Here is a 27,575-nt window from a genome sequence, read left to right on the forward strand (position 1 = left end):
TTGGGCCAGAAGGAAACAGGAGGTAAGGCTGGGACCCCTTCTGAAACACTCATGTGTGAAGTCTTGGTACTTAGTACATCTTTCCAGAGGAGAGGAGCCCAGAGCCTTAGGAATGTCTTAAAGAAGTTCTTGACTAGCACTGACTGCTCTTCCAGAGGTCCTGAGTTCAAATCCCAGCAACCACATGGTGGCTTGCAACCATCTATAAATAAAATAAATAAATCTTAAAGAAGTTCTTGACTGACTGGGGAGGGAGACTGCTGACTGAGTTTCTAAAGCTGTGGCTAATAAGAATGTGGCAGTATGGAAACTAGTTTGCGGCCGAGTCTCCGCAGGCCTCAGTGCTGTCCTGGCTCTGCCATTGAAGGGCAGTGTGACCTTGGGCTGGTCACCTACTTCCATATCTGTAAGAGACTTAAGACTTACCAATTTCATTTTAGGTTATGATTCTAGCTAGTGGAAGCGAAGAGGGAGTAACTTACTGTTCTTCGGGTTTACTGGTAGGAGGGTGAGTGGCTCTGTGTATGGGGTGCTTAATTGAAAGTACTCTGGCTTCTCTGCACAGGTAGATCTACCCAGGACAGACAAAGGAGAAATGGAGCATGGGGGGGGGCGCAGTTAGGGACCCTTCACTGAGCCTTTGTTATTACCAAGGAGAAGCAAATAGTGCGATTGAAAGCACAGGTAGGCTGTTCCCAGTCTGAAAGTCCAAAATACTTAGAATTGGACAGTTTTTGAGCACGAACATGGCACAAGTGGAAAACCCCATCTTGGGATCTTGGTTTTCAGGTACAAAAGTATTAACATTTGTGTATAAAGTTGCCTGGAGGCTATGTGTGTAAGGTGTATATGAATCATGAATGAATTCACGTTTAGCCTCATGTAAATAGCTCAAAACTTTAAAAAAAATCTGAGATTGGGAAAACTGTGGCCCTGCGCATTCCAGAAAAAAAGGATTCTGGGCCAAAGAAAACTATGGACCTGCAAACTTGGTACCTCTGACTTAGCTTTTTAGGAACGAGAGCTTTAGAGAAAAGGCAAGAAGTTACAGGATCATTTTAATAGGGTTTTCTTAGGACTACTGAGGGCCACGGATGGAGTCGTTGGATCAGGGAAGTTGTCCCCAGACTGGTAATCTTTCAGCTCCAAGGGCTGAGAGTACAGATTCGGTAGCAACAGCTGCAAGGAAGGACACACCCACAGCTCTGTGCTTTGGAGCCAGCTTGCCCTAGGTTATATGCATGAGCATGGCTGATTCTGAGTGGCTTTAAGCCATTTTCCCAGGGAGCTTTTCTGTGTGCCTTTCAGTGTGGATTCTCAGCAGCCTGACTTTTGTACAGCTCAGAGACTTCTTTCTCCAGTTTTTGAATTGCTCTCCCTTTTTAAAAAACTGCCTTACTTGTTTAGTGCATTATTTTTGTTGTTCAATGGGTACCAAATTTACCATCTATGGGTTGGTTTCCTTTTGGTATAACATTGTTTTTGGAAAAATCTAGATTTAGGAGTTCTGTGAAGAACCTAGCAGCTTTTGTTTTCCGTGTTCTTTTTTTAAACAATTATTTGTGTTTATTTGTGTGTACGTGTTCTTGTTTCTGTGTGTGGATGTAGGTGTGGGGGAGTCTGGAGGCCAGTGTCGGGTGTCTTTCCCCTATGGCTCCCTACTTTATTTTGAAGTTTTCTGTCACTGAAACTGAAGCTCATCCTTTGGTCTAGCTTGGGTGGCCAAAGCCTTCTTTCACAAGCCGGTGCTGAGGTTAGACACATGCTTCCTTATCCAGTAAAGTGTGTGGGTGCTGGAGCTCTGAACTCAGGTCCCTGTGCACACAGCATGCCTTTGTCTGCTAAGCTATTTCTGCAGCCCGTTTTCTGAGCCCTCACAGCCACCGTCCCTCCATGGCATTTGTCATCTTCACTGGAGACTCGGGGACTTTTCCTTTCATGCAGTTTTTACTTTTATGTTTTCACGAGATGAGACCTCAGGGTATTTTTCTGTTCTCTTCCTTTAAGCATGCTTCTGGGAGTTGGCGCTGTGTTTAGGGCTGCGACCTGAATGGAGTGAAGTTGGAGACGAGGTAGTGGTGTTTCGAACCTCTTGATATAAGTATAGCAGGAATTAGAGACAACATTAGGACGGAATAGTCCAAAAACCTACTTAAAAAAAAAATCCCATTAAGAGCCGAGGAGATAGCTCAGTTATTAACATGCACGAGATCCTGTGTTTCATCTCCAGGATGCGTGTGACAAAATCCAAGCCCAGTGGTTTGCACCTGAAATCCCAGTGCTGGGAGGGCAGAGACAGGCGGCTCCCTGGGCTCCCTGGGCTCCCTGGGCAGCCATCTTAGTCTTCTTAATGATTGACAGACCAGCAAGAGAGTGTGTTTCCTGTCTCAGGAAGGAAAGCTCAGGTGGTACCTAATGACACATGATGTTGTCTTCTCACCTGTACATGTACATGTGTACTCCCTCCCACACATGTACACACATGACACATGTGCAGCTGTATACGTGTGCAGCCTTACATCTGTGGTCTCAGCACTGGGGAAGAGGAGCTGAAGAATTAGAAGTTCAATATAGACTGAGGTCCAAGTCAGTCTGGACTGTATTTGATATTGTCTAAGCAAACAAACAAAAACAAATCAAAAGGCAGCCCTTCTGTTGTGTTGTTTAAGATAAAAATAGCTCAAATGATTTTCCCACCCCTCCATGAGCTTAATATAGAGTGCCATTTTCTGTTACTTCTGTCCTGTGTCCTTCCGTGTCTTTACCATTTGTGTCTAATCTTTTCCCATAGGATTCTCAGTCCTATTAGGCAACTTTTCACCTCACTTAGTGTGGAAAGCCATAGGAACTGATTGCTTCAGGCCGGCCTGTGTAGAGGACTGAAGGCACACGGTGTGGGGTTTAGCTGTGAGATGCGGCTGTGTGTAGGAACTGTTTGCCCTCATAACCCACTGAAGTAAAGGGGTGACAGTGTGTGTAGGAACTGTTTGCCCTCGTAACCCACTGAGGTAAAGGGGTGACAGTGCCCTTCCTCGGGTGGGGAGCAGTGCTTCTTAGCTTGCACTCAGGACTTGGCTTGTGTGTCAGAGAGAACCTTTGGAGAGAATCTCGGACATGAAACAAACATTACATCAAGTGCCCCCCCCTCCTCCCCTTCTCTCTACATTCTGCTTGAGAACCACTTCAAAGAATCAGATGTGCTGGTGCCCCAAGCCACACAGTTCCTGTTAAAGAATTTGGAGATATAATTGAAAACAAACTGTTGAGCAGAGCAGATCTAGGCAAGTTCTAGCTTTGAGGGAGAAGGGAATTCCAAGTTCTTCCTCTATTTGGAGCTGGTGTCTCAGAACACTTGTTCTGTAGATGAATCATTGGTGAACTCTACATCTGGGAGTTATATGTTGGGAAATGGCATTCTTTTTAAATGTAGAAGAAACATAAAAGCTTCAAGTTACAGAGTTTAAAAAAGAAACCAACCTGACATTGATGTGAAAGCAGCAGATTGAGAGTGTGGTTCTCAAATCGAATGTCCCGGTTTGGAAGCAGTGCCACAGCTAACTTATGGGGACCCCTGTCCTTTGTTTTGGGGCAGATGACATTTAAGAAACATCACAGACACCAGCTATTCAGAATCTTTCGTCATAGCAAGTGTGACTTCAGAGTGTGACTTACCTAAACAGTTGTTTTGTGCTTCTTAAGTCAGTTCAGCCTCCGTTTGCCGGTGACGGCCCTAGAGCATCCATTGGTTCAGGCTCTATGAGATGAACACTCACTGTCATCGTGAGCTTCACGTCACACACAGGCTGTGGTTGTGAGATAAAGCAGTCTGTGGGTCTCTGATTAAGAGCGGCACCCCTGGAATGTAGCTGCGTTTGTCTGAGGGACTGTGGACAACTTGTTTTCTCTGTGCCTCAGTTTTTCCTTACCTAAAATGAGGATGACTAAAGTACCCACCTTATTGAGATGGTTTAAGGACAAATGCCTGACACGTGGTGGAAGCCTGTAGAGATGTACCAGTTTGTTTTTATAGCAGGAGACATGGCGCTGACTAACTTATCACCGTGTTGAAGTATATCATGGATTTTATACACCAAGTCCAGGGTTGGTAAAGGAGTGGTCAGGGCCTGGCAGTAGCTGGAGTTAGAAGTCTAGTGTGCTTACACAGGGTCATAACAGAAAAAGCACTGTAAGACAGGTCCTGGCCCTTGCATTCTTTTCAGGTCTGAGTTCCTCGAGGCCAGTCACGGGCCCCTTTGCTCTTGAGTGGTCCACATTGCCCAGTTGTGGCTTACAGTTGGTGCTTTATTAATGGGGTCTGAAATGTGATTCTGGAGTACATGCTTCTTCCTGGGCTGGCTTGCGCTTTGCCTCTTTGGTGAGGAGGTGGTAGCAGGCACATATGCCTTGCCATCTGTTGTTTATTGTTTCTGTTAGGTTGTGGTTTGTGTCCCTGTTGCGTGTTTCTTTGGTTTCTGGAGCAACTGCCAATATTATATGCTTGGGGATCAAAAAAAGTAAACTATTTATAAACAGTAAAGTATCCTTGGGTTTGGAAAGTGTTTTTCTCAAATGCGTGTATATTTGGTGGCTTTATTATAATCTCACTGATGTATCATTAGACAGTTTGCAGATTGAGGCTCGTTTAAAAGATGGGCAAGTCAGAGTCCAGCCTTGTGTAACCAGCACACAAACAGCCCTGGTGATAAGGCCCCGGTGTTAACGCTGACCCGAGTGGTGTATTTTTAACTCAAGAACATATAAACAGTTTAGCCTGCTGATGGAGTTTATACTTGCCTGAAATCCTTGGCATGCCCAGGGCTGGGTGGTGCTGGGGAATACATGAGGTCTTAGGGGAATGCTGCGACCAGCAGCTACCCATGGCCCCCAACCTTTCATTTTAGAAGGAGGAATGCAGAGATGGAAAGAAGGAAGGGACATGCTGGTTGCTGATTTTGTACGGTACATTTTACAGTGAACTTTAAAAAGTACCTTTTCTCTGTGTTGTGTAGGCATGAGGTGAGGGTGGAGAGCTGTTGACTCACGTCTTGTCCATGCTTTCTCCCCTCCCCTCCTAAGCCACAAGGGGTCTTTGCAGAGTCGCAAATTAGAATAGACTTCTGCTGCAGGCTGTCCCTCACCCTTGAGCTTCACAGTGCTTTCCTAGCTGGTTCCAGCTGCCCGTGCTGTCATGTGCTTTTTCTAGCTCCCGTCCTGCCAGCTTGTCCTGTCGATGTCTGGAAGAAGGTTCTTCAGTCTTCGAGACTCCTGTCCGTCCCTCTTACATGTCCGCTTCCCTGGAAACTATCATTTGTAATCTCTGCCGGATTGCCACCCGGAAGACCCTGCAGTACTCACACAGACTTTGCAAGGCGTTCATTTGGTGATATGTGGTACCTCATTGTCTGTAAGCTGCCCGAGAGCCGAGGCTGCCTCTCTTTCTAATGCTTCGTTTTTCTTTCTTCACAGAATTAGCATCAAGTCTGACGCGTGTGCAGGCAGCACAGATGCAGTCGGACAAAGATTGACGGTCCCTTCCCTCTCTGTCAGGTCTTGGGTAGCTCAGCCTGGCCTCAAGTACGCCCAGTAGTAAAGGATGACCTTGAACTTCTCCTTCTCCTCTTCCTCCTCCAAGTGCTGCCACCACAGGTGTACAGCTGCACCTGCTGGGTTCCAGGATGGGGCTCGAGCCCAGGGCTTCATGCATGCGGCATTTCTAGTCCACCGACTGAGCCAGATCCTGGCCTGCGGTCGTCTTTCTCTCTACTTGTCTAAGTCCAGTAAAAATGGACAGAGCAGCTCAGGCTTCCCAGGGCTGGTGTCTGTTCATTTTCTACTGACCTGTTTGTTTAGCAGCCCCCTTCATCTTCTACCAAGTGCTCATGTTGGAAATTTAAAATACAGGAAGGTTTTAACACCTTAGAACAGGAGTTTGAAAGATGACAGACAGGCCCTGGAGGCACCGCCTGGGCCCCGTCTTCCCCATGGGGTCCCTGGGTGTGTTTCCTTGCTGGAGTCTTCCCCAAGGCTGTCCTTGGCAGGTGGGCCAGACTCTACAGCTCCCCTCTGAGTTGTGTTTGGCCAGGGCACCCATGGTGTATTTCCCAACTGTTGACATGGTCCTCTCGTCTGCCCTTCTGCTGGAGCTGCCTGGTGGAGTCTGTTTTGGGGAGGGTTGCTTTTCACTCAGACTAAGGCTGTCTAGACACCCTTCCCCTTGTGGTTATTCTGCTCAGTTTATGCTGAGCCCTGGCCAGGCAGCTGGTTTTGGTTGTTTGAGATCTCGGTTACTTTGCCGAGACCTCCTCTGACAGAAGGCATGACTAGGCCAAGGTCGTTTTTCTTCCTCTTTGCTCTTGGCAGAGGGTAGGAGTGCTCTCCTTGACTGGGTCCAGGACATACAACATTCAGGGCAGGTTACTGTACCCTCAGGGGACAAAGCCAAAGTAGCAACACTTGATTTGTAAGGGCCTATACAACAGACTCCGGCCTCGTGGACTTGTAAATCTGACCCCTTTCTGTGTGGCCCTTGAGTGTGACACTTTAGCCCCTACTCCATCCTTAAATGCATAGGACCTTCCAAGGCAGAGGAGTCATTGCGACCTGGCTCAGGGTGGGTCCTCCCTGGGTAGTTAGATGCTGATGCGGCAGGAGATGGGTCTGCTGGGGCTCAGGCTTGCTCACGGGTTTTGATTAGGAAGTCTGGGCTGGGGTTCTGCAGGGAGGCCTTTGTCCCTGACAACCTGAACTAGTTGGGGGGAGGTGTGGTTTCTGACTTTGGTTGGTTGAGTGAAGTTGCCTTAGTCTAGTGAACATGTTATTAATTACTTTAAGTTTATATGGTAGTAAATGTTAGTAATATAAAATCAAAGGAAAGTGCAAAAGAAATGATAATTGACTTTATTATTCAGTGATAAATTTTGATCACCGTTTTGTTGCATAAGTTTGCAGCAATGTTGCAATTGAATGCCTGCTTCAAACTACAGGTTTTTGTTTTGAGATGACAATAGGATAATGTTGTACAGTCCAGGGTGGCTTTGAACCCCACCGCCTCCTGCCTTAGCCTCCAAAGTGTTGGGATTATAACACCAAGCCCCATGCCACACCTGACTCAAATTATGTTCTTTTGGTCTTATTTTGTTTTGAGATAAAAATATAATTACATAGTCGTCTTCTTTTTCCTCCTCCCATCCTTTCTGTGCACTGTTCTCTTCCTTGCTCTCTCAAATTCATAGCCTTTGTTTCTTTAAGAGTGTGTGTGTGTGTGTGTGTGTGTGTGTGTGTGTGTGTGTGTGTGTGTGTGTGCACGTGTACTTACTTCTAAATACATGAATACAACCTGCTTAGTCCGTATACTATTACTTGTATGTATATGGTTTCAAGGCTGGTCACTTTGGTAACCAACAATTTCAACTTATGTTTTAAAGACTGAGTAGTATGTCTACTACCTCTATGGTTAAATTTTATGTAAAAGAGTATGATTTAAGTCACAATTAAACCTTCCCTGATATTGAGCCTCTAAGCTTTTCAAAGCCCTAAATGTTGTGTGGGCATAATTATTTATATACTTCTTAGTTCTTAGGCCAAGTCACCCTGTCTAGGATGCTCTTGGTAGGAAAATTCTTAAGACTTTTGCTACAACTTCCCCCAGGAAAGTGGCTGCTAACCAGCTTCCAAGCTCCTGCTTGCCTTCCTCACCCTCAGAAGCCCAGAGGCTGCTTTTGCTCTGTGTGTGCACCAGGATGCTACCTTGCAGCCTCCTGGTCTTCATTTCTTTGGATGGTGAGGCTGAACACTTTCCACTGGTTACTCACAGGTTCTTCCTTTTTACATTCCCTTCTTCTTTTCTTCTGTTCGATCCAGTAACCACCATGATGCCCTTAACCGTGGACTTGAGACGTGGCCACTTCTCAGACTCTCTAGAGCTGGCTTTTCTGAGCCGTGGCAGATCTGATTCTGTAGAAGCTGTGCTCCTGGTGGCTATGGCTTGATTTTGGCCCTGAACCAGGACATGCTGTTTTTCCTCTTATTTTTTTCATAGACTCATGTTGCTCTTGTGTTCCACAGAGGGGTATTGCAGTGGCTCTGTGGGTCCCAGGCTGCTATAACCCCCGTGGAGCCAGTTCAGCCCACTGAACCTCGGTCCCCTGATAGTCTGTGGCCAGAGTGCCTGGTACCTACAGCTGGTAGGAATCAGAGCAGATTAGCGTGGCTGAGAACCCTTCAGGAGCAGCTTCCAGCGAATGGAAATTATTTTAAAACAAATTGATGTGGTTTTTCTGTCAAACCTACTTGGAGCGTAAACAAGGTTGGACTGTAAGCTGCCCGCCTTTCTATGGACAAGCCTGTGTTTACAGTGTGGCTTTCAGCACAGTAAACATGGTCTCTAAAGTGAGTTGTCATTGTGTCTGATTTGAAAAGTAAAAGTTGCAGGCGGGAGTCATGCCGGCAGACAGTTCTAAGGCGGTGCGCAAGACGTCCTTCGGTCATTTGTCTTTCTGCCACCAAGATACCACTTCCTGGAAAGGGTTGTGGAGCGAGGAGTCACTGGGTGTTAAAATGATAAAGGGTAAGGAAACACCAGGGCGATTTCTGTGGTGAGATACCTTTTATGTTGCCCCTTTGCCATGTGGTGATATCAAAAACATCTTGTGAAATGTTTCATTCTTGTGTGTTTGTGAGTGTGTACCCTGCACCCTCTCCCAGTCTTGTGTCTTTAAATTCTGTGCCAGGTTCAAGGTGGTTCCCCAACCTAGGAACAGTATCTTATTAAATTGGCTTCAGCCTCCCTAAAAGGTGAAACAGTGCTTTAATGTTCTGATTATGTATTAATGAACAGCCAGGCCAAGGGGCAATTGCCAAAAAGGTTAGGGTGAGAAGGCTACCAATATCAGAGGGACTTTGTACTCTGGGAGTGTGAATGATCTTGGGTGAAAGGAGTTTATTGCACAAGAGGAGCAACTAGAGTCTCTTTGATGTTGGCTAGCATCCTCGGGGCTACATCTCTGCTGACTGTGGTGCTGCAGCAGCGGGGTGCCCTGTGCATGGTGCCTGGGGTGACTGTGAAGCACCAGTTAGGTGCCCGTGCAGAGAGAAGCACTGGCCACTCACACAGGGTCTTGAGTAAACATCAGTAAGCACCAGCTCTACTCCAGAAGGAACAGCTGCACCTCCTAAGCTTTCCTCAGGAGGGAGTTTTTGAGAAACAGCATGCTATTATTCTAAAACCTCCAGCCCCAACCACAGAAAGAGGTTAGATCCTAATCTTAATATGACTAATTTATTTTCTCCCCAATGCACTGACATTTCCTCCTGCCTTCTGGCCTGTTGTAAATGTTTGAATGGCTGCTTACTGGGAGCCCTGCTCTCCATATCCTTATTAAATAATTACTCAAGAAGAAAGAAACAAAGGAAGAAAGAAAAAAGCTCTTTCAAAATCTGGAGGCCGTGGGAGGGAGGATTAGGTCCAGCTCAGGTTGTGTATGGTGACAATCGGCTGAGCCCGGAGCGTGTCCTTCCAGAAGCAGAAAGGGGACAGAGCTGTGCCTGCCTCTGCCTCCTGTGTGCTGGATTAAAGGCATGTGCTGCATACCTGGCACCTTTTTCTTTTTAACTAGCAGTTTATGGAGAAAGAGTTTGAATGCCACATTCATTTTTGAAGTGTCGATTCTGAGCTTTTAGTACATCCAGAGTCGTGCAGCTGTCACCACTAATTCTTTTTAATTTCTCCGACACGAAACCCCATGCTAGTCGGTGCTCTCATCCCCAGCTCCCAGAGCTTTCTGTGTTGGTTTGCCTGTTTTGAATGTTGGGTGTAACTGGAACCTGCCTTTGCTTAGCCTAATGCTTTCAGAGTTCTAAGATATTGTACATATCATTCCTCCTTGGCTCACTTAAAAGGATATTTATTTATTCGTGTGCGCACACGCATGCACTCTCATGTATGGGTGCTCATGGAGGATAGAAGAGTGCCAGCTCCCCCAGAGCTGGAGTTGCAGACAGCTGTGAGCATCCTGACGTGGGTGCTGGGAACTAAGCTGGTTCTCTGTCAGAGCGGCAAGTGCTCTAACCACTGATCATCCACCCATCCCCTTCACCCCACTTTGCCTTTGAGGTTTTGTGGATAGAACACATTTTGTCTCTTCATTTATTAGCCAGACATTTGGGGTTTCCCCACCTTTTGCCTGGCAAGAATAACACAGTTATGAACTCCCCCGGCCAGGCCAAGTCGTGTTTTGTAGCTTTGCCTCTGCTTCCTGGATGCTGGGATGGCATGCATGTACCGTACCATAAAATCTGGCGTGATGGTTTATGTGTAAGTTTTGTTTGAGGGTATATGTGTACCTTGGACATGCTCCCCAGCACAGGTGGAATTGCTGGGGCATATGGAAAGTACATGGTTTGGGGGGATTCCTAGACTATTTATGAAGAATCCGTACCATTTTTAAAAAGAAAAGTAGTATGATTTCAGGTAAGGAAGGTTTGGGCTGTTTCTTGGGTAGGGATGATCCTCTCTGGTTTGTCCTTAGGCTTAGAGCTCTTGGAGCCTTCTGGTAGAAATACAGATAGAATTACAAATGCTCATTAACTCATAAAGGTAATATCCCACAACCCATGGAGAGCGAGAAACACTAAATTGAAAATGTATTTGCTACTTGTGACTTGTAGCTTAGCAACACAATGCTTGGTTGTGTTGGTTGCCTGGAGCTGTGGCTTGCTTGCAGAGAGTAAAGATCAGACCACACAGCACTACTAGCCTGGGAAAGATGACATTCAAAATTCCAAGTACAGCTCCTACTGTGTATCTGGCTGTTGAACCACTACAGAGTTCAAGAAGAGTGACTGTCTGTACTTAGTGACTTGCCCCTTGTTTGTAACCCCAAGAGGAGCAGTAAATGTGGCAGCACATGGCAGTGGTTACTGTGGGGACTCTAGGTGTCTGAGTCTGAGGGGTTATCAGTGCTGGCCTCTGGCAGGACAGACGAGGAGGGCCTTGCTTTTCTTCAGCCTGCTGAAATTTGCTGTGCATTTCCCCCATCTCTGGGTCTGACCATTTCTTCTGCTTTGGGGCAAGCCTACTTTGCCAACTGAGTAGCTATAAATTTAGGCAGAAATGCAGAACGGAGGCTGTCCAAAGGTAGGCCGGGTAATTGCTCTGGACAGGTTTACAATTGGGAGGTGTGAAAGCCTTGGTGGAGACAGGAAGCTGGGGGAGGGAGGACAGATTGAACTTGAGCAGTTCAGGGAGATAGACAGACACAGCTAATTGAAAACCATGGCTCTGGTGGCTTCTAATTGGAAAGGAAGCCTCGGCATACAGTGGGGTTTTTGTTGTGTTGTTTTGTTTTGCTTTTTAAGCAGAAAAGCAGATGAAAAAGTGGCTTAGGAGGTTGGTTTGGGATCTTTTCAAGAAATGGCATTGTGGACTAGAACCTGTATTTTTAAAGCTTTAGGAAATTGCTTTGGATTTTTAAGTGTGAGCCTTGCTTTAAAGTGTGCTTGCCTGAACTCAGCTAATACATGATCAGTTGTTTCACTTATTCTCAAACCAGCTTTTCATGACCCTGGACTTTCTTTGTTTTATTTTTCTGTTACTTAAAACAGAATATCGGTTTATTATACCACAAATCAGGAACTAGACTTATTCCAGGCTCCCTGCAACAACTTGCAGAAAGTCCTCTCAAAAGTGAGGTATAAAAGGTGTATGGGGAGTGGAGGTGACAGTCTTCCTTGAAATGTAGTGGTTCTCAACCTGTAGGTCAAGACTCGTTTGGGGCTTGAATGACCCTTTCACAGGGGTCACCTAAGACCATTAGAAAAACACAGTTACAATTTATAACTAGCAAAATTACTGGTATAAAGTGGCAATGGAAATAATTTTATGGTTCGGGGTCGCCACAGCACTAGGAACTGTGTTGAAGGGTCGCAGCATCAGAAAGGCTGGGAACATGTTGAAGTGTGTGGTGGTTAACGGTTAATCTCTGTAACAAGGCTCAGGTGGACCTTTATGTTGCCTTGCAACCACGATGGATTCATAAACCCACACAGTGCAGCCAACTCCTATCCTCAGTTTAATTTCCTTTGGTGGAAATGACAGCCAGCGGCTGTTTGGCAGTCTCGTATTCTTCAGCATGCTGAAGACACTCACAGGGTAGCTGACGAAGACATCGTCTGCACACAACGTTAGGATCCATGTCCTGGCTGTAACATTTCTTTGAAAAATGCGGGAAAGTGATTTTAAGTGAGACCAAGGAAAGAGAGAGTGGTTAGGGTGGGAGGGGGAGAGGGGCGGGGTGATGAGGTGCAGAGGCACGGCTTGTCTTCTTGGGATAAGAAAGGTCCTTTGAGCCAGAGCCGCTTGTCCCTTGAATGGTGGTTATTCCAGCTCTACCCTCTGCTCCTTTGTGCCTGGTGTCTTTGGGGATTGTCGGCTTGGAGGATCCAGATTAGAAACAGGAGAGCACAATCAGTACTGCCTCAGCAGCACAGCACTGTCCCCTGGTGCGTTCCTACAGGGCTGTAACTGTCCACCTGTTCCGAGAGGCAGCGAGGGCCTTGCACTGTGGAGCCCAGAGGCCCAGGGACCCGGGTAGTGCTATGTCTGGCCTCACAAACAGCACTTTGAAGTGCTACCTGCTCCTAATGGCAACAGAACCATCAGTTAAGCAGGCAGCTGTTAAGCACAGGAGTGTTTGCACAAGCAACCTTCAAATTTTCTGATCCTTGATGAAAGCTAGTTGGTTGTGAATGATTAACTTCAGTGTGCATGAGGAAATAGGATCCACTTAAGTGTCAGGTGTATTTTTATGTAAGAAAAAAATAAAACTAACCACACCCTCAGCTGTTACCATTTGGGGTTGAGAATCTGTGTGCTCATCCAGCCAGTGCATCCCGCAGTGTATTTAAAGCAGAGTAGGAATGTCAGTGTGTGGTAGCTCTCCACTGGCCATCACACTCTGCGACAACGGGAAGAACGGAATGGGTTCTGTGAGGCAACGAGATGTGCAAACGTGACGGTCTTATCGGGCTACACTGACTATCTAGATTCACAGGGAGGTGCTGGGTGGGGGGCTCCTTCACTTTGGAAACACATTATATCGCTACATCAAAAGAGTTTGGATAAAAGGGTTGGCTTGAGAAGTCTGCCCCCGTGTCACTTGTCCAGCAGTTCTACAAGAGTGATTGAGGCAGGTGCTCTGTCTAATCTGTCCCAGGGGAGCCATCCTTCCTGAGTACTTTGATTCCAGTGCAGTGTCTCTTTGAGAGGATGGCAAAGAGCTGACTGACTGAGGGAGCTACAGTGGAGCATCCATCGGGGACTCTGAGTCACAAGACATTTGGAGATAGTCATTGTGAGCGAGCTGGCATGTGCAGCAGCAGTCAGAGGTCCCTACCTGAAGCTGATATTATTGGGGTAGTTATTTCTTTTATCATTTACGCGGGAGAAAAATCCTGATATGGTTTTCATTTGGAGTCAGAGTGGAGTGAGGTCATGGGGAAAGGGTAAGGGAGAGAGGAGTCTGGAAAACCGCAGCTGACCAGAAGGCGCCATCTCATAGCCCAGGTGAGGGTAGCTTGTGAGTGGTGGTGACCGAAGTGATTGATGTGATGTGAGTAGTGCGCAGTGGGAGTGGGAGTAGTGTGCAGAGGGTGCGTGCGAGGCACGGCTCTCGGGGTTCAGTTACTTTACTGCAAGCCCAAAGCTTTGCTCATTTCAGGACAGAAGGCATGCATGCCGTGGGAGGGAGAAAGCAGGTGCTCTGCCTTTCTTCCTTGCCTCTTCATTGTCTTCAGGTGCAGTGACATTTGATATTGGCAGTTCTGAAATACATTGAGGGCATTATTCTCAAGCTGCTGGGATTAGTCCTGACATAAACGGTGGGTCCTACCGCCAGCCTCCTGTATGGCGATGAAGAAAAGAAACTCAGGCTGTAAATGAATCTCTGTTTTGGGGCTTTGTAGTGGCAAATTATGTGAATGGCTGAATTGAAAAGGTGCCTGGTTTTATACCATCATGAATACCCAGGCCTTAGATAAATATTGACACCAGCAGTGTGACAGGCCTACCATTTGTCTCGTGCTCTTAGGAATAAAAGATCTTTTCTCAGGTGCTCATGACCTTATAAACCACCCTGACGAGTTTGTGCAGGTGCTTTTCTTCACTGGTTCTCGGGGCTTGGGAGTCGGTGGTTTTCCCTTTTGTGCTTGTGCAGTCTTAAGCCTGGCCTGATCTCAGCTCACTTGGGCTTATTGATCATGGTTGAGTTGGCTGCAAGTGACTGTAGTCACCCACACAGTTTGGCAGTTTGGCAGTCCTTGGGCCAACCTGGGTTGGGAATACCTTTAATGACATTGGTTGAATTTGAAGAGTGAGTGCAGTGGGATCTTGGCAAGAAAGGGAAAGCATGTATAGACCTGTCTGTGTACAGACATGGAGCTCAGCCCAATGCCTTCTGGGTAAACTTTGCCTGAATCCTAAACCCTACTTATGGAGCAGAGCTGGCCAGACACTCCTGAAGATAGCGCTGGTCTTGTCCATGTGAACTATCCAGCAAGCCACCTCTCTACCCAGTGCTTGTGGGCCAGGGCAGTCATGTTAGGGCGCTTGAAGTAGGGCAGGGTGGGGAGCAGGTTCAGCAGCAGCTCTGGTTTGAGACCATCTTTGAAAAGGTGGGGTTGGCAGAACTGGGGCTGGTAACACACAGAAAGTTGTAGATGGCAGTTCTAGCTGTACGTAGGGCAGAGTGTCAGTGGTCCAACCCCATGAGTGTCTGCATCTGAAGAGACCTCGGGCTTTGATTCCCTGCTCAGATGGGAACATGCTCTGAGGATTGACTATTCCATGTCTCCTCGCATACACAAGATATAGCGTGTCTAGGTCTGTGGGTCTGCTATTGGTTATGTACACAGGATACCGAGAGTCTAGGTACATGTGCTGTATTCTTTAGGATTTTGCCTTTAAGCAGAACTGGAAAAGGGTCATTTATATGGGACGTTGTTAGAACTTGTAATCACCTTTGCTGGTCCTGTCTCACAGGTACAGTAGCATAGCATCTGGTAGAGTACAGTGTAGCATATAGAGTTGGCCGCTCATGTCAACTCTCTAAGACCTGTCTCTTGGGAGCAAATACCTAGGACAGTACGTTTTGAGTGGAGAAGCAGTGATAGGCTACCGTAGCCTCACTGATGAACAAGTGAAAAATACATATTTTGTTTTGTGTGTGGTAGAGTTTTAGTGCATTAGAGGAGAGAGGTCTCAGACATGTGTCATCTGATTCTCTGCACTCGTAATGTCAGGAAAGGGGAGGCCCATGTTGGGACAGCAGAAAGTAATCTGTGAAGGGTGTGTGTTGAAACACTGTTGTTCAGTCAGATGCTGACTTTGTATCTGTCAGGGATGTCAGCACCGGAAGCAGAGTGATTTCCACTGCCCCTGCTTCTCAAGCTGAGAAGATAATGCTGTGGGCCGTCTTTCATGATCACAGAGTCTAGTGATGTTTTACTGTTGCAGAAAGAGAACTGGCTTCCGTCTTCAGCTATGCAATCCATAACACACAAACTTTACAAAGCTCCATGGAAGAACAGACAGAATAAAATACCATGTCTGTAAGCTAGTTAATAAAGTTGTTCACTGCTGGCCATGTGACTGGTCTCGTAGAACTGTGTCTTCAGTAAAGTATTTAGCTAGATAGCCCCATGCCTCCTTGTCACGCAGAAGATGGTGCTTGCTTGTGAAATTGTGAGTCTATTAATTTTTCTCATTTGGTTGATTTACTCGTGAGTTCTGCTCACTGCACTTGAGTAATCCTCGATTTTAAGTTTGGGGTAGGCACGAAGGGGAGGCCCTTGGTCTAGGAAGTAATGCTTGCAGATACCTTATACTTACATCCATGTATAACTCGGAGCATCCTGATAAATTCTAGTGAACATGGGCTTCTATATTGTGTTACAGATTCTGATGCTTGGGCTTCCTGTAGACCCACAGTGACATCATAGAGATGGCCGCAGGCAGCAGGTGTGACTTTAGCTAAAAATGCAAGGACACATGCAAACAAGGGACGCTCACGGCCCACTTGCAAGGGCTCTCCTTTTAAGAAGTTGCAGGATGGGAAAGTTGTTACACTCACCTGTGTCCTGTGCCTATTAAAGCGTCTTATGGGGTAGAGAGAGGGACGAGGGACTGATAACATTAAGGTAAGCTGCAGTTTGTACGGATGTATTTGTTTAAAACACACCACTTTCGTTTCATTCTTCCTTTCAGTAGAGGAAGATAGGCAGCATAGTATATATTGTTCCTTTGTAACCCAGGGCACATTTGCCTAAAATTATCCTTCTAACTGCTTACTTTAAATATTGAGAAGTGTAGGGATGGCTCCTGGGTTCAGTTTCCAGCACACACATGGTTACCCCCCGTGGGCCTCCCCCCATGGTTACTCCCGGTACCCACAGCTCACAACTGTGTGCAATGTTCCAGAGCATCTAGCAGCCTCTTTTGACTTCTTTGGGCACATACATAAAATGTAGTTTGAAAAAAAAATACAAATCAAATGAAATTTAATAGTTGGGTGTAATTCCAGCACTAGGGAGGCAGAGACAGATGGATGTCTGAGTTTGTGGCCAGTCTGTTCTACAGAGTGAGTTCCAACACAGGCAGGGCTAAACAGAGAAACTCTGCCCCGAAGGCAATAAAACAGTGAAGGAATGAATGAACAAATAAGTATTGAAAGCTCCTGATTATTACATGTTAAGAAGTGAGTATCAAGTTGTATTTATTTATTTATTTACTTTTTATATATTTTAATTTCTGTGATAAGGAGTTTTGTACTAGTATTTTCCCCAATTGGTTTATGGTAGAGGAAAAAGAATTAGAACTGATGGTTAAAAAACAAAAACTGTAAGAAATTATTTCCTGGTTCTAGAAAACTGGAAACTGGTGGGTGGTCCAGATAGAAGAATTTTGTTTGTTTGTTTTGATGTATGCCTGTTTTACTCAGAGGAAGTGATGAACCATGGGCCTTCACTCTTCATACATATTTGCATCTTCTGCCAGAAAGACGGGTGCGGAGCTCGGCCCCCTTCATCAGGGATGCTCCTTACAGAGCTGTGCTGAGACGGTTATTTTGCTCATTGAGAGCGGCCCTCTCATGGCTCTTACTGAAAACACATAGATGTGACTCTGGGCATGAAGTAGAGCCTCACAGCATTGTGGGTGTGGCTCTGCCGTCAGAAGTGTCTGTCAGGGTAGGCAGTTTCCATCTTCCTATGCATACCCTAAAGCGGTGACTTCTGAATCAGTCTTGTGAGCTCAGGAAACACACTGTCTCCCGAGAGCTTCTATTTGGTAGACTTTGCAAAGTACTTGGAGAACCCAGGATTCCAAATTTATTCACTAGATTAATATGTCTTTTTTCTTAGTCCCTCATGTCCTGTCCCTTTTGCCCAACTGATTTTTGTTGCTCTAGAGGCAAAAGTCTGTTCCGTGTTCAGTAGAGCGTTTGGAAGCTCCGCCTCCTCCTCCCTCTCCTGGGAGCAGTATTCACTTTTAAGTGGCCAGAAGTGAGCACTGTCTGTTCTCAGGCCTCGTGGCCATCTTGGGGTCATAAAGTGCCCGACTCTGAGTGTGACCATGCTTTATACTTCAAAAGGTAGATTATGGCCCAAGGGTGACTGCTGTGCAAGTAATGGATTTTCAAAGCCTTGTAGAATTTAGATTCTGGGAGAGTGAATTTATGATTTCTTGGTAGACCTAATAGACCAGGGAAAAGGCAATTCTAAGGGGCTAGACTTGTGACCCTGCTTCCCTCACACTTGCATTTCTAAGTCTGTTTGAAACCCTTCTCTAATGGTAAAATCAAATGGTGGCCTTCAGTACCTCTTTCCTGTTTTCATGGTCATGATCACTCTCTGCTGGTGGCAGATTTGTGTGTGTGTGTTGGGGGTCAGCCTTGTGATAGGCAGCCATCCCACGCTCAAATGAATGCCTTTTACTGATAAAGTGCCCACCAGTCATGGGCTGGAGTGCACCTTCATCATGGGATTAATTCACTTACAGGTGTTAATGGTGCACAGACCATGTTAACAAGTGACTATTTTGGGGAAATTGTGGCTTCCCCTAAGTGTCAGCTTCCACCAAGCATGTTTAAATAACAATTAAAAGAAAAAAAAAACCCAAAAAACAAAAAACAAACCATGCCCAATCACATCACCAAGCAAAGATTCTGTAAGGAAAACAGATCCTGGAATCCCTTTTGTAAGGTGTAATGCAGAAAGCTAATGCTGTTTGTCTGCTGTGATGCCAGGAAATATTTCAGGGGTTCTGTTGCTTTAGGTTAAAATGTTTATGTGGAGGAACAAGTAGCTAATTCTGTTCCTGTGGAAAGAACTTCAGTCGTCCAGTGATTGACATTTTAGGAGAGTCTGGGCTATGAGATTAGGTTAGGATTGGAGTAATCTTTGGCTTACCTGCTTGTTGGAGTGAACCAGGAAGCTCTGGGTTCCTCTTTGCCACTTTGCCCTTTCGTTTCTGTGAGGTTCTGGTCGCTTGGCGTCTTTAGCAGTTTGCTTTACTCTTTTTGTGGTTCTTTGCTCCTCTAGTGTTCTCAGGACTCTTCCCCCAGAAGAAGAGTTCTCTTCTGCTCTGCCTCGGCATTGCTTTTAAAATCATTCTGATCACAGCAGATCTTCCTTGTCCTGGATGCTTCTGGACTTTATGGGCCCATCCCAGGGTGCTAGACTCAACTAGGGGCCAAGCAGATATTGCTAATGAGTTTAGAGGGCTCTGGAAGACAGAGACGGTCAGGAATGGAGAGGTTGATGGAGCAGAAAAGCCCACACAGTGATTGTTCTCAAGAGAAGCTGCAACATACTCATTGGGGAAATAGTTTGTTTTGTTTAACATACATACATACATACATACATACATACATACATACATACATACATTTATTTATATAATGTGTTTGGGTATTGTGCTTACAAGCATGTACACATGTAGTGTGAGCCGAAGCCAGAAGAGGGTGTCATATTCCTCTGGAAATGCTGTCACAAATGGTTGTGAACTGCCAGGTGGGTGCTTGGAATCATTTTTCCAAATGCTCTTCAATCAGAAACAAACACATTTCTCTGTAGTTCAGCTTCAGCTCAGGTCTACCAGTGTGCAACTTTTAGTGTGCCTCTGTGAGATTTTATCTGAGAGTCCCACTGGTCAGGAGTCCTACCTGATCAGTAAGTTGTAATCTTCAGACAACAAATAACATCTTATCCTAATTTAGATCAGAATTTATTTATTCATTTAACATATTTTATATATGGGTGCTTTGCTATGTATGGACACCACATGTGTCCAGTGCCCCCCAGAGCCAGAAGAAGGTGCCAGATGTCGTAGAGCTTGAGTTACAAATGGTAGTGAACTGCATGTGGGTGCTAGGAAGTGAATCCAGGTTCTCCCAAAGAGCAGTCAGTGGTCTTAACTGCTGAGACATCTCTCTGGCCCTGTGTGTGTGTGTGTGTGTGTGTGTGTGTGTGTGTGCATGTGTGTGTATACATCTATACATATATATGCATATGTACATGTATAATTAGTCTTCATGGTAGACATATACTCGAACATTTGTTGCATTTGATTATTATTGGTTACTAGAGGAAAATGTACGTCTATATCAGATTAACCGTGGAAATGATATTAGGATAGAGTACATAGGAGACCTTCTGAAGTTATAGAGAGAGCAGCATTAGTTGGCACTGGAATTCAGAGGCCCCAAGCTGTAGTTGCTGCTCAGTAGAGTTCTTGCCTAGTATGCATGACGCTTGATTTTCTAGTTCTGCATAAAACAGACGTGATACATGCCTGTAATGCCAGGACTTGGGAGGGAGAGGCAGGAAGATCAGAGGTTCTAGGTCATCCTTGGGTATAGCACTTTCAGGTCAGTTTGGTCTGCGTGAGACTGTATTGTTTTTAAGTTATTAAAAATTAGAGGCTCACCCTAATTAACTGACTTGATTTAAAGAGGAGTGGGTGTGCTTTCATTCTTACATGGCTACACTGTTGTGGCTGTGTGTTAGATTCTCTTGTGTAACCTTTTAGGCCTCCCTTATTTTCAGGGAGAATGGTCTGTGTAGCATTTTTAGAATTTGAAGTAATTGCAAACTATTACCAACTTTCTGAAATTGAATTAAGCAGAAACACAGAATGAGTGGTATGTATCTTGTTGGGAGCCTCCCCATTTCCTTATTCATAAAAGGTATTCCATTGCTAAACCCTAGGTTCCATGACTGTGGCTTTCTTAAGAGCAAGCACGTTCTTCTGAGTGAGAGCCCTTGGCTCCAGGTGGATGATTTTAGCCTAAGTAGCAAATGTATCATTCTTAATATGATGTGTATTAACAGGCTGTTCATTGTTGGTTTCAGAAAGCGTCTACATTAGAAAAAGAGATAAAGACATGTCTATGATTTAAAGTGTTCTCTATGTTCACAAACCTTGCAAATGTAGGGGCCATAGCAGTGATTTCATTGGAGGTTGCTGTGTGACATGTTATTCCCCAGAAGGTACAAATGCAGAAGAAATAGTCCTAGATGGGTAGGGCTCATAGGGCTTGAACAGTTCTTACACTTTAGAATTCTCAAAAGGAACAGCCCTGCTTTCCTGACTCTAAGGCAGTCTCCTCAGTAATGGGTGACAAACACCACAGGTTGTGAGGTTGAAGAAGAGGTGAATGGCAGTGCGTGGCATACAGTATCGTGAAAAAGGAGTCTTCTGCACTAGCTCTGGGCACCTCCAGGTACTTAGAAGTCAGCCATTGGGTGGCCTCTAACCCCTCCTCCTTTGCTGTGTTTCACTTTAGCAAATATAGGAAAGCTTAAACTAAGCAAAAGTCTGTGTAGTCCAGGAGCCCGGCCAGGGCTGAGTAATGGGAAGTGTACTCACTTGGAAACCAAACTGCACAGGGAAACCTCATTTGGAAGGGAACGCTTTCATGAACAGGGACCAACGCCTGCCTTCCGTGTTGAATTATCGTCTGTTAAGGTTGAGAACCAGGGCCATGTTTTTGCTGGGCTTCACTGCGAGAGTTCTCCTGTAGAGGCTTGTTTGTGGATGAAATGCCAATTGTGTTGTCTAATGAAGCGAGGCTACTTCCTCACCATAGCTTGCTCAAAAAGTAAGTGGCACTTTTTGTCCCTCAGCTTCCAAGAAGTCAATGAATTATTGTTCGCCAACTTGGAGGCATGCATGCCAAGTTTGTAGCATGTGGTTCAGGCTATAATCCAGGAAGGTGCTGGTCAGATTAGGTAAATACTGATTAAGCCTATAGCATTACACTGGAGCAGTTTTTATTAGAGTCGCCTTCCGAGGGACTTGGGATTTCCAGGGTCCGTTTCCTGCTGGGATAGTTAAGAACTTTGCTTGAGAAGAATTCGGGGCCAGTCTGGTGGTACATACCCAAATCCTAATACTTGAGAGGTGCAGGAAGATCAGGAGTTCAAGGTCACCCTCAGCTGTTTAGTTCGTTTGAGGCCAGCTTGAGTTACATTACTAAGACTCTGTCTTTAAAAAAAAAAAAAAAAAAAAGAGAGACGACTTGGATTAGTTTATTAATATCACTGTACATTTTAAACAAAGCTCTTGTGTTATTAGGAAACAGATTTGGAGTGCTGGAGATCAAATTGAGGACCTTGGGTAGTAGGCAAGCTCTCTCCCACAGCCCTGAGTTATCATCGTTATTCTGCGTGGTGTTGGGGGTCAGGCAGCCTCTCACATATGCCAGGCAAGCACTCCACCTCGAGCCCCTAAGATTAACTTCTAACATCTGTCTTTCTTCTGTAGTTGCCATTTCAGTTAGAATAGAGATCGTATCATGACTTAGAGGCATTGGTTCCAACACAGTTTAGCAGAAACTTCAGTGATCACCCAAGTGCCCGCCTCCATGTAGTGCACATGTCTGTTGAGCGCCTGCAATATGGTTATGTGGTGAGGAGCTGCGCTCAGACTCATACATTAAGTGGTTTCAGTGATCGGCCACATGATTAGCCATGGTGTTTTTCATAGTAGTGATCTCTCAGCGATTGAGATTCTCTGCCTCGGGGGCGGGGAGCTTACTGAGAAGCATGCTTAGCGAGCGCAGGGACCTCTTAAACAGTGTGCTTTTCAGACACGCCTGAATAAAACTTGAGCTGTTCTCTGCAACCCTGCCTCTTGTGTGTTCCACAAGTGGTGGGCTGCACGGCCATCTTTCAGCAGATTAGCTGAAAAAAGCGTCTGTGGCTGGGTTCAGTTGTTTGAAGATCTGCGTGCTCTTTGTGCAAGAACAGGGGCGATTTTGTGTTGTGACAATGGCTGATGGTACTCAGTGAAAGCTGCAGTTGGCAGGGACTAAATTCCCCGAGGTTTCTTTCCTTGTGAGCTCTTTGCTACCGAAAGGTGCAGAAGTGCTTTCGACAGTGTGTCCTGCTGACAGATGGATCGTTTTGACAGGAGAATCAGAACCCTCCACTGAAGACTCACTCGGATGTCAGGCCTTGAAATAAGTGGGAGGCTTTAGACGTGTGCGCCTGTCAGCTGCCACCTGGAGGGACAGAGGTCGGTAGTTAACCCTTTCACTGTCTTTGGGATGGGAAACAAATTTATACTCATTTGTGCTGCCTTTGTGGGCTAAGTATATTTCTTTTAATGTTGGAAAATGAGTGTTATTAGTAAGTATAGAGGACAAAGGATTAAAAAGCCTGGTTTTGTTTGTTTGTTTGTTTTTTAAATTTGGGAAAAAAAAACATTGTGCTCATTATTGCTTTATTTATAGCAGCCAAAACTAGAAACAAGCTAACTGATCCTCAGATAGTAGATAGGCAAAATGTAGGCTCTTCATACCAAGGAGTATTATTCAACCATCAAAAGCAATGAGACTTTGACATATGTAATGAGACTCATCTGTGGACCTTGAAAGCGTTGTGTTAAGTAAAATAAGCCAAACACAAAAGGACACATGTGTGTGATTCCACTTACACGTGGTTCCTAGAGTAGTGTTTATGGAGACAGAATGATGGTTGGCACATCCAAGGAATTTGGAATTGGAAATTTTATGGTGAAAAAGTTGATATTGGTGGTAATGGTGGGTGTGTCTGAATGCATATGTGGTCGCCGAGCAGCAGCTTATAAATGGTTATATACATTTTATGACAGTGAACAAGCGGTACTGGGAATTTGTGTTTTGGCCAATGTTTATGACTATTTTATTCCTTGTTAGATTTCTATGGAGGATTTAATATGGTTTCCCTGATTCCTAGTCATACATTTGAGGTCTCAGTTCCTTCAGGACCACTTCTCAAACTTAAAGCCAGAGTAACTGCCTAGGGACAGGGGCTGTTCCAGTAGCACCTTTCCTCAGTGCTGCCCACAGGTGCTGTGGGAGCATGGCCCTTCTAGGCAGTCCCTTGGCAGTGTGTTGGTCTGCGGCTTTTCTGGTTCAGTGACCCAATCACATGCAGTGTCCTGTCTTTGTAACTGATCGCTGGTGTCTTGGTATCAAAGTCCTGGTGCTGCTCAGCTCTGGATGCCAGTGTCAGTAAAGGTTCTTTTCTCAGTCTACTCTAAGAAGCAAACATTAATTAGCATCTCTGAAAGTTAGTTATATTATCTTTCCAAAAAAAAAAAAAAGAAGACAAAGCATTGGCTGTATGGCTTTTAATGGCTATGTGAGGTGTGGAAAAGGAGAGACATAATTTTATCTCAGAACGTTCAAAATGAAGCCATCAGTGAACTATAGGAAGCCTGCTGAGCTCTAGCCCCTGCCATGACTGATGCCTTCTGAGCCTGTACCTTCTGGAGTCCAGGTCCCAACAGCCACGGGTGTTTCTCAGGCCAAGTGTGGCAGCTGGCAGAGAGGTTTTGTTTGACCTGTCCTTGGTTACTTTTTTTTTTTTTAAGGAACTGAGACGTTTTCTCATAAGAATTTAGATTGTGGGCTTCTCTGGAAAGCCAAGCTTGGTGTCAGCACTGGCTCCTGTCTCTGGAGTGAATGAGTAAATGCTGTGAAGGCGGGTGGACTTGTATAGTAGTCTCGGTCCATCAGCAGCCCAATCTGCCTGTCCTTGTACCTGCTCTGTGGCTTCTGAAAGCCTTTATGAAGTTCTCTTAGCTTGCCCATGCCAGTTACCTGTGATGATGTAAGCTTTGTGCTGCTGTCTTTATGGGGAGCCCCCCGCCCCCCCCCAATACAGTATCCTCATACCCTTTCTGATGCTCTGCTCAAAGCAGAAAACAATAGTCTAGGCAGTCTTTTAAGATGCAGAGAATTCTCTCAAACTGGATTTTCTTTCCTGGGTCTAAGCGGTTAATGTCTTCATTCTCATTAATAAATACCCCCCAAGCACTGTCAAGTTCATACTTGAACTTCAGTATGTGGTTTAAAAATTACCACCTTCAGTCTTTATGGTAACTTAATCTCTGGACAAATTGCTTTTAATTCAGACTGTGCCATGAACACAGATGGGCCATTAGTTTCAAGTGCAGTTTGACTTTTATTTAGATGAATGTCTTTGAGTTCACAGTAAAATGGCTATCAGCTCTAGGGTAGTATTGATTGAAACGTCTCCAGAGTAAGTTTGAAAGATATTTACCATTTATGATTAGTAGCATTGTTAATTGGCAGTAATGTCAATGGAATTAATAGCCAAGATGAAAAATGTTAATCTCTCTTGTACACACAGGCCTGGGTGGACTTCTGTGGCAAGGAACTGAGTGGCAGTGAAGCTCATCTTGATTTCCTTAGTGGCCTCTGTTCCTGATGGATTAGCCGGGTTTGTGTTCAGCCCGTGGTTAAAGAAGCTGCGCTGACTGAATATTGCTGAGCTTGCTCTGTCTGCAGCTAAGGCTGTCTTCCCTCGGCGATGGGGGGTGGGGTGGGAGGGGAGTGGAGCTCTGAGCGGGATGGGTGCTATTACCTGAATACTGCTCCTGTGCGCCTTCCCTGCCTGGAGTTACCAAGAACGTGTGTTCCCACCCGTCGGCTTCCTTTTCTTGTAATTGTCATTTTAGTACTAATGGTAGGCATCCTATGTTCATAAGTAGTCACAATTTTGAATCTGTTCATTTTCTATGTCTGTGCTCCCAAAATGTTTTTATTTTTATTTTTTTTTTTCAGTATTAAATTCTTCTTTAGACCAAGATTTCTCAGTCTGAGGAGAATAGTCACTGAGGTGCTATGTGCCTGGTTGTGGGACACTGACAGCTTGTGCTTGGTGGGACGTCTGAAAACACCTGCAGCTTTAATCTACCAGATCTTAGTACCTCCTTCTACCGTTGCTGACAGCTGAATGTATCTCTAACATTGCTGTGTTTGTGTGTGTGTGTGTGTGTGTGTGTGTGTGTGTGTGTGTGTGTGTATGTGTGTGTGTGAAAATCAGCTTTGGTGGAGAATTACTGGCTTAGACTATGAAGTGCTGACATCTGGTTTGTGTTCTCTCTGTCTCTCTCTCTGTCTCTCTCTGTCTCTCTCTCTGTCTCTCGTACTTGATGTCGATACTTTAGTTAAACATTAATTTTAAAAAAGTCAGGGCCTGTTAGTGTGCTCCTTTAACTCTGTCAGAGGCAGGGTGATCCCTGAGTCCTCGGGTCACCCTGGTCTACATAGCAAGTTTAAGACCAGCAAGGGAGATCCTCTCTCAAAACAACAACAAAAGCCACCAAGGATGTCCTGGAGCTGGGCAGTGGTAATATACACCTTTAGTCCTAGCACTCAGGAGGCTGTCACATGGATTTCTGTGACCAGCCTGGTCTACAGAGTGAGCTCCAGGTTAGCCAGGTCTGCTACACAAAGAAACCCTGTCTTGAAAAAGCAGACAAATAAGCAAGAGAGTGTCCTTGAGGACCAGCCTGTGGGTCACAGCCCCCTTTGGGAGTGTCTTTCACGGGGGTTTCCAAGACCATCAGAAAACACAGATATTTACATTACAGTTTATTGATTCATAACAGTAGCAAAATTACAGTTATGAAGTAGCAACAAAAATAACTTTATGGTTGGGGTTACCACAACATGAGGAAGTGTATTAAAGGGTTGCAACATTAGGAAGGTTGAGAACCACTGACTTAAGAGTAAAGACACACATGGTGGAAAGAAAAAGCCAGTTCCCACATATTGTCCTCTGACTAACACACACACACACACCTACACACACACACACACACACACACACACACACACAATGTAATTTTTATGTGTGTGTGTATGTGCCTGATTATGTATATGTGTAGCATAGCATGTCTGAGCCTGCAGATACTAGTAGAGAGTGTTAAGTCCTCTAGAACTGGGGTTACAGGTATTTGTGAGCCTTGTAGGTACTGGGTACTCAAGTCCTCTGCAAAAATATTAACTACTCTTAACCATTTCTCCAGTCCCAGTACATGTAATTTTAAAGACGGAGTGGCCTTGGACTTGATACGGTACAAAGCATTTGGATTAGGACTCTTGTGTCTTACTTTTTCAGGTGTGGGGTAGCCAGTTGGTACTGGAAGTCCGCGTGAGTCCACACTGGGAGTGTGGGTTCCCAGCCTTGCTCTGTGCATGCCCTGTGCACTGAGGCAGGAGATAAGAGATGTGTTTATAAAGCTCAGTGTGTCTGTTACTAAAACAGTACACAGGAGGGAAGGTAGACAGAGGATATAAGTTTCTCTTTGAGGGACTTGGTGAGTAAGGAAAGGTTTCCTGGTCTTGGATGACATGTCAACTATTAATTTTGTACTTTTCATTTTCTCTTTTACCAGAAACCTGAGTTATAACAGACTCTCCGAGATTGACTCTGCTGCTTTTGAGGACTTGACGAATCTGCAGGAAGTGTGAGTGTTCTCCGAAACCTATAGGGGCGGAGGGCAGAAAGATCTGGGGGAAATCTTTCCATATGTATACCGTTCTCATTCTCCTGGGTGGGTGGTCTCAACTTATAGGAAGGAACATTTGCATATGGGACAAATGACACTAGGATGATCCTCTCACTCATGTGTTTGGTTACCCACAGTCAACCAAAAATACAAGGTGGAGAATTCCAGAAATAAAGAGTTCATGAGCTTATGCGACACGTCATTATGAGTAGTGTGGTGGAATCTCGCACGGTTTGCCCAGGTCACAAATCATTCATTTGTCCAGATAGTGTACATTGCCCATGCCACTTACCCACTCATCAGGTGGTCAGCTGTGGATTGATGCTTGTGTTCTCGTAATGCCAATTTCCCTAGTAATGGTCCCAAAGCACAATGCCAAAAAAGAAGCTCTAAAGCGGTTCCTTTACGTGAAAAGATGAAAATACAATAAGATTGTGTGTAAGAGATCAAAATCACATACATTTTATTATGTAAGTGCTCTTGTAATTATTGTCAGTCTCTTACTGTGGCTGACTTTTGTATGGAAAAAGGCTATATATAGAGTTTCAGGTACCCATGGAGGCTGAGGAGGGTAGCCCTCATAGATTAAGGGGTGCCATATTAAATTCTTTCCTTTTGCTGCAGGCCCTGTTTTCTGTGAAGGGCGTGCTACATAGTGCAGTGGGTGTAGTGGTATTAGAAATCATGGTTGCCCAGGGGAGTGTAAGAGTGTATC

General features: G+C 45.2%; 1 protein-coding gene across 1 annotated transcript in view; it reads left to right on the forward strand.

Annotated features, from left to right (window-relative positions):
- Lrig1 (leucine rich repeats and immunoglobulin like domains 1) overlaps nt 1–27,575 on the forward strand; it is a 101,897-nt gene that overhangs the window by 10,584 nt on the left and 63,738 nt on the right. The window contains exon 2 of the mRNA XM_032906048.1: nt 26,747–26,818. Coding sequence (XP_032761939.1) covers nt 26,747–26,818 — 72 coding nt within the window. The remainder of the gene's footprint in view (nt 1–26,746; nt 26,819–27,575) is intronic.

Source organism: Rattus rattus, chromosome 6 (assembly GCF_011064425.1).
Source record: "Rattus rattus isolate New Zealand chromosome 6, Rrattus_CSIRO_v1, whole genome shotgun sequence".
Taxonomy (NCBI): Eukaryota; Metazoa; Chordata; class Mammalia; order Rodentia; family Muridae; genus Rattus; species Rattus rattus.